The sequence below is a fragment of the Malaclemys terrapin genome, chromosome 5 (assembly GCF_027887155.1).
Source record: "Malaclemys terrapin pileata isolate rMalTer1 chromosome 5, rMalTer1.hap1, whole genome shotgun sequence".
Lineage (NCBI taxonomy): Eukaryota > Metazoa > Chordata > Testudines > Emydidae > Malaclemys > Malaclemys terrapin.
Genome location: NC_071509.1, coordinates 119,924,852 through 119,942,915, shown reverse-complemented (window position 1 = coordinate 119,942,915; position 18,064 = coordinate 119,924,852). Strand labels below are relative to the sequence as shown.

Below are 18,064 nucleotides of genomic sequence, written 5' to 3'. Positions count from 1 at the left end.
AATACTTCCTTTCTCCCATTTTTGTCTTGTCTATTTAGATTATAAGCTCTTCGCGGCAGTGACCATTTCATATTATGTATAGCACCCAGCACAATGAAGGCCAGATCTCAGATAGGACTTACAGGCACTACTATTATGCAAGCAAATCAATAATTATGTGACAACTGACACAGCTACACAATTGAATTAGACACAGGGCCCAGGCTATGAGCAATGAACAATGGGAAGTGAACAGAAGCTATATCAAACTTCAGGTATAGTGACCATCATAAGTGAGAACTACAAAGACAATTACATTTATCCTCTAATTAAGCAAAGCACACATCTGAATAATTCCTCTTTAAATCACCTAAACTGGAGATTATATTGGCATTGCTGAATAACATTCCATGCCAGGGTGGAGTATCATTATCTAAATAAAAAAAAATTAAATAGAGGTATCCTATCTCTTAGAGCTGGAAGGACCTTGAAGGTGATTGAGTTGAGTCCAGCCCCCTGCCTTCACTAGCAGGACCAAGTACTGATTTTGCCCCAGATCCCTAAGTGGCCCCCTCAAGGATTGAACTCACAACCCTGGGTTTAGCAGGCCAATGCTCAAACCACTGAGCTATCCCTTCCCCCAATCTACAATCATTACAGCTGGCAAATCAATAAAAATTAGTTTCTAAACTGAGAATTATTCATCTACCTTCTCTTACCAGCCAAAGTAAACATAAGATTTTTCCTAGCTCTCCAGGAAGGGGGGGGCTGGGGAGTCTCATTGTAAGAGTAAGAGGGAAAAAAAATTATTATTACATGAAACATCTATGTACTATTGTGCCTAGTCTGTTTTCTTTGTGCTTAGACGTATGCAAAGGAACCAGGAAAGACTTGGTTCAAAGTCTCTAGCCTCTTTGAACTGCTTAAACCACTAGAAAATTCACCACTGCATTTTGTTTGGGGTGCAATATGTTCCCAGTACCAAAAATCATGTCATGATGTACTGCACCTGTATGCATGCAAAAGAGCACCCAAGTCCCTAATTAAGGTTATAAAAATTTGTACTAGTTTCGCAGTGATATGAAACACTGTTAATACAGCTAATGAAAGAAAAATATTGGTGCGCTGGAAATAAAAGGTAAAGGTTGTAAAAGGAAGAAAACCCTTCCAACATGGAAATTACAATATCCAGTTCCTAAAACTAGACTGTCATTCATAAATATCTGGTATTATTGTAGAAATGAGCAAGTCAAAAGCTTCCTTTGGGAAGGTCAGAAAGCAGTGGTTACAGAAGAGAACATCCAGAGCATTTAGTACTTGAATTCCACCGGTGACTTAAATGTAATGCTGTGCAATTTAAAAGGTATGGAATAATTAAATAATAAAAAATGCTGTTTAATTTGTCCAACAAAAATAAGATGCATAACGAAATTGAAAAATAAATGAGTGAACAGAGTGAAGTGATATTGTGAATGTGAATGTTCTGCACATTATTTCAGAATTATATCTCTGGGTATGTCCAAGTGTCAAAACTATAGGACAGCAGCAACCAGTGCTATGGGAAGCATGGGATTTGCTATAATACATTAGGTTTCAGAGTAGCAGCCATGTTAGTCTGTAGCCGCAAAAAGAACAGGAGTACTTGTGGCACCTTAGAGACTAACACATTTATTTGAGCATAAGCTTTCGTGGGCTACAGCCCACTTCATCGGATGCATGCAGTGGAAAATACAGTAGGAAGATAGATACACACACACACACACACACAGAATATGAAACAATGAGTGTTACCATACACACTATAACGAGAGTGATCAGTTAAGGTAAGCTATTACCAGCAGGAGAGGGGGAAAAAAAAAAAAAAACTTTGTAGTGGTAATCAAAATGGCCCATTTCCAGCAGTTGACAAGAAGGTGTGAGGAACTGTAGGGGGGAAAATAAACATGGGGAAATCACTGGACCTCCAACTCTGGAAATGGCCAACCTGTGAGACTCCAGAGGAAGACAAATCCCCATGGTGCATCTGGTCAAACATACAATGGGGTACATGTGAGGAAAAATTCCTTTCTGACCCCTTGCAATGATCAGCTGATACATGCTAAATTTTAACTAGATTCTCCTATTCCAAGGTATCACTATAAATATTATTACCAACACAGTCTTAATTTAAAATCTGCTTGTGGCATTTGACTGTGGCGTCTTGCAGAGTCTTGACCCCCCCAGGCAAACTACATGAATCAGCTCAATGGTATGTGTATTTTGCAACAGCAGTACACATCTTGTCTTTCCCTCTTCACCACGTTAACATCCAGACAACTTTCACCAAAACCCAGGGCAACAACCATGTTTCCAGTGGCTTACGGTAGCAATGTTTTCCCTGTGCCTTGCCCTATACTATGGAGAACGGCATCAGAATCAGGATCACAGTAGATGTTTTAAATGAAAAACAACAAAAATTCCACAAAACAGTTATTACCTGCAGCACTATCTTTACATAGAATGTATGTATAGCATCTTTGATCCACAAAGTGTCACCCGAATTGTGGCTAACAGGCAGTTATTTCCCACAAAAAAACAGAATATAAAGCCTGTTAAGCATTTATCTTTTAATACATTAAGGTTTTAAAAAAAATAATAATAACCCACACCCTCACAGCTAGAAGTTCCAGGAATGCAGATAACAGTTCAATAAAAGTTATCTAGGGAAGGGTGCGATTTTGATGTACAAAAGGAAAAAAATTTCAATATTCAAACATTTTGCAGTTTTTCTGAAAATATGGTGCTGGATTTAGACACCAGACATACCTTCTCCCACACAGTTACAAGCCTGGTCATACTCAACCTCTTAAGAAACATCTCCAATGGAATCCAAGACAATTAAAGAAAAGAAACAGGCACGACCTGCCAATGATCTATCAAGTGTGTGTAAGGGAGGGGAAAGGGGAGGGGCACAGCTATACCTATGCCATTAAAGCTTGTCTTGTTTACGAGCTCTTTTGTCCTTTGATAGCTCCAGAAGTTCACTTGAATCCCTTTTACAATGAAAACGCCTTTAAATAAAAGGCTGTAAAAACCCCCAAACAAACCACAAGTCCTTCACTTGGCTATTTATAGACAAACGAAAAAAAGAAATGCAGCCAAGGCCTCCCACTCTGCAATCTGCCCTGGTTCCTCTCCTCCCTCTCCCCCTCCACCGCCCAGTAAACACCTTAAGTTGCTCTAGAAGAGGCAGCTTAACACCAAATCATGTTTGTGTGGTGCACTTACCTCTGTGAACATGTCTTACTGTCTTCCTACATGACAGGAGAGATTTCCTGTTTTCATACATTCCCTTGTCAACCCTAATCAGTGTCAATAGGTTAATGTCTTTTGTGCTGGCGGCTGCAGTGGTAGCCCTGACAGGAAAGAACTTTTAATCTCTTCCCTTGCACTGAGCCATGAGAAGCCGAGAGCGCTCCCAGGCATAACTCCCTTGGCTCCTCTCCTAAAAACGCTCTCTCAAGTGCATGGTTGCTTAGCAATATTTGCCTTTCCCCTGTACATTTGAAATTGGCAACATCTGTCCCTTTGCACAAGTCAAAACTGCCAAAGGACCGTGTGGAGAGATTTCAAACCTACGAATCAAGCTGGTTGAAGATGTATCATGTAAGACTTTATGGCTGCTCTGGTATTTTGTTATTATTTTATTGCCATCATGTATAAAACCTGTGGCTCTGTCTAGAGGAAAGGTACAGAGGAGAAAACCGTCCCGTCCAGTGGGAATCACCTGCTAAATCACATAACAAGTAGCTTTTTGTGTTTACATATTTACACCTGCATGCTTTGGCTCCAGGTTTTTTTTTTTTAAATGTGGATTCACTATTTCACTGGAACTGGCATCAATTCTTCAGGATGAAATAAAGGGAATATAACATCTGTTTATGTTTTTACAAGCAGTCGCTTCTGCATTTTTATATATACCTGCCATTTAGCACATGAATTGACTTCATAGATGTTTGTCAAGCACTTGCAGGAACAAGGCATCAATCCTGATTGCGGCCTCTGAGCACTACTGCAAAATAAATAGCAAACCTGACCAAATATATAAAAAGGGATGGAATTTTACAGTGAAGGGTAACACAGTAACATATGCTCTCATCACCTAGAAACAAAAGTGCCTGGGAAGATAGACATTATAAGAATACTTCCTTGTGTCTCAGTATTTTCGGGGTGGAGGAGGGAGAATATATTTCATACTTGACTGAATTTTACTTTGGCCCACCCTTACCCAACGCCAGTCATAGCCTTATTGTTTGACAGGTTCTGAACTGCATTTCTTTATGTATTTGTGCGTGGTGGGGAGGGGGAGAGAGAGGGTTGTTGGAGGTAGGTTCCCCTCCCCCAAGTGGGGGGAAGATTTAAGATGATTTAGAAGGCTCTGATTTAAATTTGAGGGGTAGGGGGGTGTTTGTTTTTGGGTTTTTTATTAACCAGATGGAGCCAGACTAATAAAATGTAGTTAATAGGACGGAGTGCTGGCAAGAGGATGCCGTTCCATGTGAAGTATGTACAGGAAACAGTTGAAAACAAACAAAAAAACAACAACAACTAAAAGGCTCTTTTTTTGCAAAGTGGGTTTTTTTAAATCTACCACCAACCCCCTCTCCCGACACTCACACACAAATTAATAGCATGATCCTACAAATACCGTGGTAAGTAGTCTCCGTGACATCAAGGAGACCACATATGATAGTAAGCATAAAACCTGATAATAACGTCTTAGAAGAATTTGGCCCTAAGTTTCTTTTTAACAAAAATTAGACAAACAATTAGTCCATATTATAATACGTATCAAGATGTTGTTTTTAAAATGAGCCATGTGTTAGCTACAAGAGTACCAGAAGTCTAGTATCAGAGAGAGGAACTAAATCATAAATACGCAACATACATCATAATACTTATAACTTTTTCCTTTTTAAAAAATAGTTTCATTCCAGTTTTAGAAAATAGAATGCCACAATATAAAACCCTGTAGTAAAAATTCCATCTCTGCTGTTAATGGATGTTTATAATGGAAGTGTCGATGCATGGATAGCAAATACTGTGTTGTAAAAATCTAACAGTTATTCTTTTATCAATGGAAAAAATACTTTTGGGAGGGAATAGTAGTTTCTGTTACTTGGGAATCAATGGGATGGACCTTCTCATAAGTCTGAGCTTACTGTTCCCCTGCCAGTTGATGGTCACCCAATTGCATGGCCCACCTTGCAAAGGTGACATTTTCAACTGCCCCCTACTGGTTTGTTTAAAAAACAACCACCATCAGTTATGTATTTAAAAATAAATAAACCCTCGTTTATAATTTTAATTGAGTATGTTTACCCTTCTTTTTTCTGTTTTACTTTAGATTAACATGGTGTAAGATACCACCGGCTTTGGGACTCAGCTGGAGAATGAATCCTGCAAGAACTTTTCAGAAAACACAAGTAGCTTGATCAATTAAGCTAGTGTTGCACAAAGGCAGAAGGTTTTCTCCCTCCCTTTGGCCCTGAAGGAGAAGCCTTAGCTTTCTTTCAAACTAGCAATAATATTTCAAAAACCTGATCCATATAAAAATTTGTAAATATTTTTGCCAGAAGAAAGTCATTTTGAAATATCAGCTTTTCATGTAACAAACATACAGCATTCTTTGTCAAAAGTAATCTGGCAGTGATCTGTCCAATACTGAGTACCACATGGATGTTCGGGGGCGGTGCGGTAAATTTTGGTAACTGGGTTACAAATTTACAAAAAAAGGACCCTTGTCTTCCTTGCAGTTAAAAGGCCCAGAATGAGAGAGCTTGGAGGTGAGGTGTAGACAAGCAGTTGGGGACTACTTTCACCACCTCCTCTTAGATGTCTGTTTTTACTTTTGAAACAGGGATATGCTGTCCTGTTGCTGGGTATTGTTTTGAGCTCATTAACATGCATATCGTCTGCTACCTCTTGCTGCTTTCAGTGTTTGCTTTGAAGTTGCCTTGTTGGAACACTTGACTATCATCTGTTTCTGGCCTTGCTCAGGCTTTCCTGCTGGTTTCTGTATTAATTTTTTTTTCTTCATGCTAGTCATATTCTGCATTAGCAGTAATTACATGAGCAATCTGAAATGCTTTTAGTTAGATATTGTAATGTGTTTCTGCTTCAAACCATGCTGTATAAAAATAACTGATCAAAACAGTTCTTATATTTCATCTCACTGTTTTCTTATTTGTGAGTACATATCACCAAGGATATCTTTTCAGATACTGTTTTTTTACACTGAGAAGGTCTGTCTGAACTTCTTTGAAGTAAGTACATGGCCTTTTATTTCTGTTTGGTGGATATTCCTCACACCAGCCACCTTCACTTGATACAGACATGAATAGTAGCAAAACCTGAAGAGGATGTCCTACAGTCTCCACTGTTTGGAGAGAAGTCACCTACTACAGGACAGGCCCAACAAAGAACCTAACAGAACGCCACTAACTGTCACCTACAGCCCCCAACTAAAACCTCTCCAGCGCATCACCAAGGATCTACAACCTATCCTGAAGGATGATCCCTCACTCTCACAGACCTTGGGAGACAGGCCAGTCCTCGCTTACAGACAGCCCCGAAACCTGAAGCAAATACTCACTAACAATTACACACCACACAACAAAAACACTAACCCAGGAACCAATCCCTGCAACAAACTCTGTTGCCAATTCTGTCCACATATCTATTCTAGGGACACCATCATAGGACCTAATCACATCAGCCACACCATCAGGGGCTCATTCACCTGCACATCTATCAATGTGATATATGCCATCGTGTGCCAGCAATGCCCCTCTGCCATATACACTGGCCAAACCAGACAGTCTCTACGCAAAAGAACAAATGGACACAAATAAAACATCAAGAATTGTAACGTTCAAAAACCAATAGGAGAGCATTTCAATCTCCCTGGACACTCAATAACAGACTTAAAAGTGGCAATTCTTCAACAACAAAAAAATTCAAAAACAGACTTCAATGAGAAACTGCAGAACTGGAATTAATTTGCAAACTGGACACCATCAAATTAGGCCTAACTAAAGACTGGGAGTGGATGGGTCACTACAAAAAGTAATTTTCCCGCTGCTGATACTTGCACCTTCTTGTTAACTGTTGGAAATGGGCGACGTCCACCTTGACTGCATTGGCCTCATTAGCACTACAAAAGTAATCAACTGTTGAGAATAGGCCATTTCCACCTTAATTGAATTGGCCTCGTTAGCACTGACACCCCACCCCACTTGGTAAGGCAACTCCCATCTTTTCATATATATACTGTTTACTGTATTTTTCACTCCATGCATCTGATGATGTGGGTCTTAGCCCAGGAACGCTTATGCCCAAATAAATTTGTTAGTCTCTAAGGTGCCACAAGGACTCCTTGTTGTTTTTGCTGATACAGACTAACACGGCTACCACTCTGAAACCTGTTTGGAGAGTTTCCCATCTCCCATACAAATCGTTTATGGGATTTTTAGGTAGTCACCAGCAATATTATTAACTGTTCTCATTTTTCTGCAACTAAAGCCACTGCCATTTATGACAAAGAAAAAAAGTACGTTATGCACATTTGTTTTTCAAAATTCTATAATGCAATTTAAACTGCAATACTGAATCAAGAGTGAAGGATGAAAATTTCCATCAGACTTCCATTTCCAAAACATATTTTTTCATATTTATTGTAAATCCCCAAAACAACCCATCATCTTCAAGATTTTGAAAAGGTATTTATTTTGGGTTGCAACTGCTCATGCTTCATCTTAGGTAAGAGGGAGATTTATACAAAAAGCTTCAAGTTAATTGACCAACCATTTTTTGAGTTATTACACTTCAGAACAATTGCTTTTTTGTTGTTGTTGTTGTCCTCCCCAATTCGGGGGGGAAAAAGCAGTGTAAGCTCTTTCATCTACTCAATTAAAAATAAACTGCTTGTTGTAAAAAAGGTCAGTCGGGTCCAGTGCACACATTTGGATAGGATCACTTTGACAAAGTTTAGTTTCCAAATTAAAATGTTATTCAAGGTCAAGTAGTTAATGCTGGAACCTCCTCCAATCCCCCTGCCGGGATTATAACTTTAAGTAGCTTGGCAAACGTTCACGGAAGTTACAACTCCAGAGGCATGCCAAAGGAGGTCATCTACTATGAGGCTTAGCAGTGTCATTAGAGTTACAGCCACTGCTGGAATAGCCAGAGATCTCAGAGAAGTTGAAGCTTAAGAAGTTGTGTGATTACATGAGAATCTTAGGGTGGGGTAGGCAACCTACGGCATGCGTGCCGAAGGCGGCACGCGAGCTTATTTTCAGTGGCGCTCACAATGCCCGGGTCCTGGCCACCGGTCCGTGGGGGCTCTGCATTTTAATTTAATTTTAAATGAAGCTTCTTAAACATTTTTAAAATCTTATTTACTTTACATACAATAGTTTAGTTATATATTATAGACTTACAGAAATAGACCTTCTAAAAATGTTAAAATGTATTACTGGCATGCAAAACCTGAAATTAGAGTGAACAAATGAAGTCTCAGCACAGCACTTCTGAAAGGTTGCCAACCCCTGCCTTAGGGTATGTCTACACAGCTGCAGTGCTTTAACATGGCTGTGTAGTCGCGGCTCCAGCGCTGGGAGAGAGCTCTCCCAGTGCTGTAATAAAAACACCTCCATGAGGGGAATAGCTCCCAGCGCTGTAGCACTGTCTACACTGCCACTTTACAGAGCTAAAACTTGCATCACTCAGGGGTGTGTTCTTTCACTCCCCTGAGCGAAGAAAGTTTCAGTGCTGTAAGTGGCAGGGTAGACAAGGCCTTAGCTTTCATTTTAAAATTAAGTTTCTAGCCCTCACAGTTGTGGAGAAAAACCTAGAAAATATGACCTGTCAGAATGCAAATAAAAAAAAATCCAAAATGTACTCTATTCCAAAATCTCATGATTTTTAGAGCACTCCTATGCTTTGGGCAGCTAACTCTGGATTTTGGAGAGTTTGGGGGCTGGCAGCACTGAAGTCCTGATATGGCAGTTAGTGTTTGGTAATGGTCTCTTTGTCTCTAGATACTTCTATCAGACTGCTCTCTGTGAGATTCAAGCACCTTCCTGGTGTTTCTAGAGATGTATTATAAAACAAGTCTAATTTGTTACACTTCCTGTATCTGATTGTCAGCATTTGGGACGTTGGAACATAGAGTGTATGCCTTTTATATGGTTATAGGTTTTTCAATATTACGATTTATATTGCTGCATTTTGAGTGTTTGGGGGGATACATTTAACAAAACAAACCCCAAAAGGGATTATTCAGATATGCATCCTAAATTATCCTTTTTAAAATTTCTTCCTGTCAGTTCCAGTATAGTCCCTTGTACCATGTTAAATAATTCATCTTCTCCTCCCTTCTAGGTTTTTACAGCCCTCAAATACTTATAATCTTTTTCGTATTCCCTATCCATAAATTGGATTCAAGATGGACTTCTACCAGATGCACAGGTTGCATCTACACCATCTACACAATTCCCTCTTGACCCCAACTGGTGTTGAACTCAACTGCCCTGCTAGCATGGGTATGGTCACATGAATTGAACACCTATTGTGCAGTTGACCCCTCCACAGCAGCACAACCAAGTTCAACACAAGTTGAGGAGCGTGAGGGAACCTTCTCCAACCCTCAGTGTCGAACAGTTAAAATCCTAGCATAGATACAGTGCCATTGTGCGGAATATTACCTTCCTGCTCCACATTATGATGCCTCTCCTGTATGCAACTCAAAACTGCAGCAGCTCTTTCGTCACAATGCTGCATTGCAACATTTGGAGAGGTTACTGCCTCTTCATCAGTTAAGGCTGCACCCAGCTTCCTCATGCAAGATGGAAGTCAGTTCAAACTGGTTTTGAGTTACAGGTCCTTAAAAAAAATATTACCCAGATTTGACTTATATCTAACATTTCTGTCTCCCTCTAGTTCAAAAATTACTTACTATCCCTGCAAATTTTCCATATCATTAAGTCACCTTACTATTTTTGAAGAACACAGGTTGCAATTAATTATTTGTGGGGCCACTCCTGCTCAGATCGATATCTGTGGGAGCTTTTTGCCATTGACTTCAGTGGAAGCAGGCCCAAGCACCAGTGAGCAGTTACTCTCTAGTGGCTGACTACAGCTTAGAATGAAGAGAAAGTTTCGCCTGTAGCTAAGTGCTTACAGAGATCTGCTCTCTGTGCAATAGGGAAGTGCCCTTTGTTTCTGACCAGGATGACAGGATTCTAATTGAATCTGTGCAGACATGTTGTATATTAGGGAGAGGTGACTGCCTCTTCATAGTTTAGTTTCCAGCCTCAGCTCCATTAAAAGGCTGACTCTGAAAACTCAAAAGAAAAAATTCTCATGCTTTCACATAATTTAGGGCTTGGGTTTTGTAAGTGATGTGACACTGTTAGAGCAACTTTAACTGGTTTTAAAAGAAAGATTTTTGTTTTTGGAATCCTGTTTTATTTACAATATATTGCCATAATAGGGGCTTGATTCTACCACTCTCCCAAGGTGAATAAAAATCGATGGTTTAGGAAGGGGGGGGGGGGGCGGAAATCTTTTTTCTTAAATTTAAATTAAATACAGGGTGTTTTGTTTTTTTTTAAACAAGATTTAAAATAATGACAATTTATGTTAAGGCCTAAGCTTACTATAATTTATTAAAATGTTTAAATTAAAATAAAAAATGTTAAGCAATACGTATTTGCGGCCGAAGTTTTAAAGGCAGTCAAACCACTGAACCGGTGGAAGGCATGGCTAAGTACCTGGAACCAGAGTTTGCTGAAGTGCTCAATTAACTTTTGATGGCAACTGCCTCTTCTCTCTGCACTGGCAGAATATTTTCTTCATTTCAATTTATTCAACTAGTTCAGTTCAAGGAATAGTTAATTGAAAGTTAAGAAACCACTTGAGAACTGAAAAAGCAGGAAACCTTGTTTTCCTCTTCCACTCTAAGAATAAAAGCTAAGTGTGAAAGGACAAGATCTACCAGTTCTAAAACCCCGAAAAACATGGCGACTAGAAACAAGCAGTTCAATTCACTAATCACAAATACTTCCTGTGTTTAATAAATCAGTTTTAAATCCAAAATATGTTTTGATAAACTTTCTTATGTATATACCACATTTCAGGTAATTTAACCAATACATTTTTTTTACAATGCTGTTTTTGTGCATTTTTAATTGAATTTGAATTTCTATCCCAACAGAGCTGGACACAAATCACCAAGAAAGAAACTAATCATCTTGTAAATAAGAAATGCATCATTCACCATTTTCTTCTAGTAAAAATTAAGCATCTGAAAAAATATAAATTAAGCTATATAATTGCTTAAATAAATGAGTATAGCTATAGCAAACCCACCTGGTTAGCAAAAAGAAGCAGCCAATTTATTGTAAAGGCTATAGTTAATTGTAAATCAACATGTTTTAATGGCTACTACCTAACAAGAATTACACTCTATGTAGGAAAATAAAAAGTAAAAATGCAAAACAAGATTAAAATTAAAGATTTGAATCCAAGTTTTCTGCTTGCTGATTTAAAAATCAATCTGCTTGGCACTGTCCTGCACCTTGTGCAATCATTTACACCTGTTCAGAGCACATTCTGATTTGTCAGTACATAACACCTACTTTGGGCTCTCTTTGATTACACAAGGTGCAAGGAAGTGGACATTCAGGGCAATAAATCTTTGGCTGTGCTCGTGCTTTCAAGCACACACTTCCCACTAAAAGAACAGGAGTACTTGTGGCACCTTAGAGACTAACAAATTTATTAGAGCATAAGCTTTCGTGGGCTACAACCCACTTCTTCGGATGCATATGGGTTGTAGCCCACGAAAGCTTATGCTCTAATAAATTTGTTAGTCTCTAAGGTGCCACAAGTACTCCTGTTCTTTTTGAGGATACAGACTAACACGGCTGCTACCCTGAAACACTTCCCACTGGATACCTGAGTTTAGGATTATCTCTTCAGACACTCCAAATCAAGACTTTCTTCTACATGTTAGTCACTACCACTGAATATGTGATGACTGAGTTTTGAATAGGAACCCACTGGAAAGTTTGCAGAGGTGAATACGGCTAATGACTAATATTCTGGTCTGAGTAACGCCAATCTGAGTAATCCCAGCAGAGGCCATTTTGTTCACGTTGTACCTGCTGCTAAGCACAGGGTTATCAGGAAAAGTAAACAACATGTATGTGTTTTGGAAGCATGGCGAGAAAAGACAGCCCTGACAAGACTCCATTACAGCAGACACACAGAGAGCACCTCTCACATTCAGAAAACTCAGCCTGGAAAAAAACAAAAATAAAACAAAACCGTGGAGAGCAAAAACTATATATTTTGCCAATCCCTTTCCCCTTTGCAGTTGTTTAAGATTTATAGTCTCTCTCATAACCCAGCTTCACTACTGCTTGGGCCTGCAATAACGTCAATCCCATTTAAGACATTGCAGTCTGTTACTCTGAAAATTACTGTGATGGTGGTTCATGTTAGGCACTGACTTCCTTGCAGGAATAAAACGGGAAGGGAAGATGGGCTATTAGCGAGAGTGACCATAGTTAACCAAAAATTATGATCTAAACAGAGAACGTGAAATACTTGTAGGTGGCAAATACATTTCAGTTTCATTTATGGTCTATTTTTTAGAGTTTTCTCATAGTACAGTACCTAAGTGCCTCTTTTAAAAGGAAAAGATAAATTTGAAAGGGGAGAATTTGGGGAGGGGGAGGAAGAGCTGTGCAGTTTTCACTCACATACACTGTGGATTAATTCCCTTTACAGTGAAGCTGCTTGTCTAATTCAAACTCGAAGGCTTAACTTGTCAGTGTTGCAATGAGCAGAAGCTGTCAACAATTAATTCGCAGCTGCAGGTGACATGCAGGCCTTGGAAATTCAATTAGCTGAGAGCCATTTGGTAGAGGAAACCTCTCTTAAATGATGTCGAGAGACCATGGGAAAAAAATGGATTTGGATTGTGACTATCAAGCATAATTGGGGCTGATCAATTAAAAAAAAATCATAAAAACGTGCCACAAATGGGCAGCAGACCAGAGGGGAGGGGGGATAAATCAAATTCCACTAGGTGCACAGTGCAGAATCCACGTTTCAGCATTGTGTGAAAGCAGCAGAAGCAGAGACCCAGCAGTTCCTAGATTTTCATTTCCCATTCTCTGCTTCACTACAAACAAGGACATTTACAGTAGCTCTCCTGAAAAGGATGACTAACCTCTGTATCCAGTCAAAAGCTTTTAGCCTTACGTCACAGCACTTCAGGTGGAAGTTTTGTTTAAAGAGACACTACAGCTATGGCTGCACTACGCAGATTTTAGCGACACGGCTGTGCCCCTACAGCCATACCGCTAAAAGCCGCGCAGTGTAGCTGCTGTTTGTCGGCAAGAGAGAGCTCGCCTGCCAACAAAAAACTTCCAGCTCCCAAGAGCGGCAGCAGCTTTGTCGGCAGGAGAGCGCTCCTGCTGGCAAAGTGCTGTTCACACTGGCGCTTTACATCGGTTAAACTTTTGTCGTTCGGGGGTATGTTTTTTTTAACACCTCTGAACAACAAACTTTTGCCGACAAAGTGCCAGTATAGATGTATACTCTTTAATTGTTGGAGTTAGGGTATCTAGAGAGCTTCTAAGGAATGCAATCCCACTGTTTGTTTCCACTGCTCGAGTCTCTAGGCCTAACTAGTGAAAGGATATGGTTCCTTTTATCAAGGAAAAATCATTCTAAAATTAAATTGTAATGAGTAGGCTGGAACAACAAGCTCTCTTTATGATCTAAAAGTCATGCTTCTTTTACTAGGCTGAACAGAACCATCATCCCAAATGCACACATCCGCCACAGCTTTTCTTAGAGGTTACAAATTGAAGACAGCTACACTATTTGATGGTCTGAGTCATTCAGCATATTCAGAAGCGAAGTGTTTCAGTATCAGATTACGAAATATGGCTAGAAACATAATTGGAGATGAAGTCTTATTCTTATGGAGCCAATTTCTGGAATACATTCTATTCCGCTTTCAGTGTGCATACACATCGCTATCGCTCCAGTGTTACTTCCAAGCTACCATATACAATATTGCTGCTCTCTGGCAGGCCAGGCCCACTGTCACAATGTGTATTTGGACCAGCAGAGTCTCTTTTTCTCCTCAGGTTCCCAGAGGAAGCCGAAAAGGAAGCAGAATTTCATCTAACATATACTGTCATTGGCCCACCGCATCTCAGACATGAGAGATGTAAGAGGCTAGAAAGTAAAAGAAAGACTGGAGACTAAACTAAGAGAAATGTAAACAAAGTGCAAAGGGACAAAATAAACAAACAAACAAAAAAAAAACAACAATCAACGAAGGCTGGGAGGAGAAGAGAGATGTGCCATTTGAGAGAAATATAGGGAAAACAAGCACTTCCAAAATTCATGGCTACATAAAGTGCCAACATTTAAAATTACAAGAAACCCACTGCTCCCCCAAAACCATGATGTGAAGAAACTGAAATTAAGATAATACTCTGCTTTACTTCTCACCCTGCAGTAAGAAATTTGGTTAGATGAAACATGAAACCCTGACCATTTTGCATTGCTTATTTTAAGACAAGATTTACAGTATGGGAAATTCATTGCTTAAAAGAAAACAAGCAATCTTGGACCTGAGTGCCTTTTCACTACTGCTCATTAGTATCTATCAGTTTCCTCTAATTTTCCCACAAGAAAAGAGCTTAGATCACACCACATACTCAACAAAACATCCTACAACAGCCCTTTCCATCAAAGCCAGGCCCCAATCATCCTTTCCCCTCTTGCTACAAAATGGCAAAATGCATTTGAAAAATAACACCTCAGTTCTCTATTGTCAAACTGCCCTTCAGACAATATTGTGAGATAATTACCCTCTGGAGCATGTGTTAGGACACTCTCAGAGCCAATGGCTACTTACAACAAAGCTACCAAACATCCACCAGACACCCAAAACACCCACACTCCCAGCTCATCTTTCCTGGGCTGTGGGTCAGGGAGTAAATATGTGAATCTTCCCAGCAGAGTATCATTCTCATGATAAAATAGTTTTACAAAGATATTATAATACATATTAAACAAAACAGACATAACAAAGGGGTTTCTTCTCATTTAGAAACCCTTGGTTGCCAATGACAGCTTCAAATACAACTTCATCCACAGCACTTTCAAGAAACCCAAGACTTTTGTGGCTCAGGCAAAGGAGCCAAAATATACGTGACATATCAACCACACTTTCATGCAGTCAGCAAAAACAGATTCAGGGAACGAGGAATGAGACAACCTTTTCTGTGCAAAACAACAGTTAGAAAAATGAAGTGAAGAAAAAGAAAAGCAAATTTCCCTCCTCCCTGTTTTTCAACTTCTGATTAAAAAAATTAAAATATAACATTGCCACTCCTTTGTTATGAGCTTCCTTTCATGGGAAGCATGCAAAATCCTCACTTGTTTCCATATAAACCCTGTTGCCTGGGGCAAAGGAGACCAGGTAATTAGTAGTGCAGCAGCCTTAACTTATGAATTATTCTGTTTTGCAGGCATTTAGCCCATTTTCAACATTGCTGTATCTTATATGGTTGAAATGTATCATTCCGGAAAAGAGTTACTGGTTAAAAGGAGCAAGAAGGCAGTGAGAATGAAAACAGGCCAGTTTAAATATTGAATCCAACTGCAAGTTTTCCAAGCCCAATAAAATGGCTTACTAAGAAAAGATGAGGAAGGGAGTGTTTGCATCAGAAGAGAACCAAAAAAAGCGTTAGAAAATGAGAGGCGAGCAGATAATCTGAAGAGCTTTTTGTTTACATTAATCCATCCTTGGAAATATATGGCTGAGATTTTCAAAATTGGCTTAGAGGAACTGAGTATTCTTAATCACATAGACGGCTTTGGAAACGTCAGCTTACACATTTAGTTAATAAAATACAGATAGTCAAATAACTGGTTAGTCAGTTTTCGTTTCTGTAGTGGAGGACGTAAACAACTCTTTTCCCTCCCCTTCAGCACCCACCTGGGACACAGGCCATCTCCAATGTAGAGACTCGAGAAATATGGTCATCACCTCACCTCCTGGGAGCATGATTTTTCACCTGCCTTTACCACAAAAAGTAACTGCAGCAGCATCACCCCCAAACCTGAGGTTTAAGGAACTGAAAACCTCCTCCAAATCAGTGAATACCTCTTAAAAACAAGTCACTAAGGCAGTGGCTTTCAAACTTTTTTTTACTGGTGACCCCTTTCACATAGCAAGTCTCTGAGTGTGACCTTCCCTAATAAATTAAAAACACTCTTAATATACTTAACACCATTATAAATGCTGGAGGCAAAGAAGGGTTTGGAGCGGAGGCCGACAGCTCACGACCCCCCCATGTAATAACCTCACGACCCCCTGAGAGGTCCTGACCCCCAGTTTGAGAACCCCTGCACTAAGGCAATGGTTACATTACAGTTTAAGTTATGTCGCTGAGGGATGTGAATTAGCCACCCCGCTTAGCAACATAACTTATGCCAACTTAAGCACCGGTGTGAACGGCACTATGTCAGCGGGACAGCTTCTCACCCCAACATAGCCACTGCTGCTGGGGGCGGGGAGGGGGAGAGAGGGAGGCGCTAGAGTAATTAAGCCGATTAGAGCATTGGTGCAGCTGTGCTGCTGTAAGCTCTCTAGTGTGGCCATAGTCTAAGAGGTATATAAAAGCAATGTGCCACCTTTTCCCCACCCAGCTACAGGGCGCTCTCAAACCTCAGATCTCACACCACATCACAAAAAGCACATAACAATCAACCCTTCCAGCAGCTCCTTTCCCTCCAGGCTCTGCTCCCTTAAATGTTCAGTTTAAGTCATTCTACTGGCAGCTCCTGCTCAGAAAGAGAACAGCAATTTCACTCACCTCAATGGGCTCAGAAGGTATTTTCAATTTGGATAGTTTGGCCTTGGCATTTGCTTTTAAATCTGCTATTTTCCCATAGGGTTGTCCAGGGTATTCCTCCGGAAGTGGCTTGAGCTCCGGTGACTCATTTGGCGCCTGATCTTGGCCATCCATTGGTCTGACATACGCAGTAGGTTTCTGCTGCATTGCACTGTTTTTGGGCGGCAAGGCTGGAGGAAATGTCTGAGAAGATGGTTGGGCCAGATTAATGGCTGAACTGTCCCGGGTTTCATTATCATGCAATCCTGCCACGAAGTCCTGAGGCGATTTCATTGGATTGTAAGTCTGCCCATGACTTTTGTTGTTGTTCTGTGACCTGGAATGGATATGCTGACTGGAATGTAGAGGTGACAGGGGTGCCAGTGGAGAAGACAAAGAGGACAGTAAGGGAGAAAGCTCTGAGAGGGTGGCTTGCAGTTCAGCAGCACCATTTTCATCAACACGTCTATCATTTTTCTTGTGGCGACCACCACGATGGCTTTCCTGACCACTGCGTCTCTGTTCTGGACCTTGGCTCTGACCACTGGACAAGCTGTGGCTTTTGGTGTGCAAACTTGCAGCTGGTTCCATTCTTGCTTGTGTCTTTGGGTAGCGGATGGAGTTACTAGCAGAGGGGGGAGCCAAACCGGGGGGTCCCATGGCCTGGTGGCGGGTGCTGTGCTGGAATGAGGTTGGTAATGTACTGCTGGTCTTTTCAGGAAAGAACGGGCGATCAGGCTTTCCCTGATGGATCAGAGGAACAATGCTCTTCGGTATCCCTATGAGATTCTGATGGGACTTGGTGCTGATTAGCTCCTTCACCTCTTCATAATTACCCAGCATGTTCTGAATTCGGCTGGACAATTCATCTTCTTTGTTAGTCTGGAACAGGAAAGTAGAGAAGGGAAAATACAAGCGTTAGAAAAAGATAACCAAGATCCAGGTTCAAGAAAAGGCATATTAATAAGTGGCTTACTGTCAGTAGAAACAGCTTCATCACAATTTTAGGGTACAGTTATGCATGCTTTACTTTCCCTAAGTAGCACTTACTCATGCCTGCAGTCTCCCTGCCATGAAAGGAATTGCTTGCACGAGTGTTAAACAACGTGAGT

The 18,064-nt window shown here is 40.4% G+C and overlaps 1 protein-coding gene across 6 annotated transcripts in view; it reads right to left on the bottom strand.

Annotated features, from left to right (window-relative positions):
- AFF1 (ALF transcription elongation factor 1) overlaps positions 1–18,064 on the bottom strand; it is a 177,351-nt gene that overhangs the window by 85,157 nt on the left and 74,130 nt on the right. For 5 of the 6 annotated variants that reach the window (XM_054028841.1, XM_054028842.1, XM_054028843.1 and 2 more), the window contains one exon: positions 16,935–17,834. The exons of the other annotated variant lie outside the window; for it this stretch is intronic. In XM_054028841.1, coding sequence (XP_053884816.1) covers positions 16,935–17,834 — 900 coding nt within the window. The remainder of the gene's footprint in view (positions 1–16,934; positions 17,835–18,064) is intronic. 6 annotated transcript variants of the gene reach the window in all.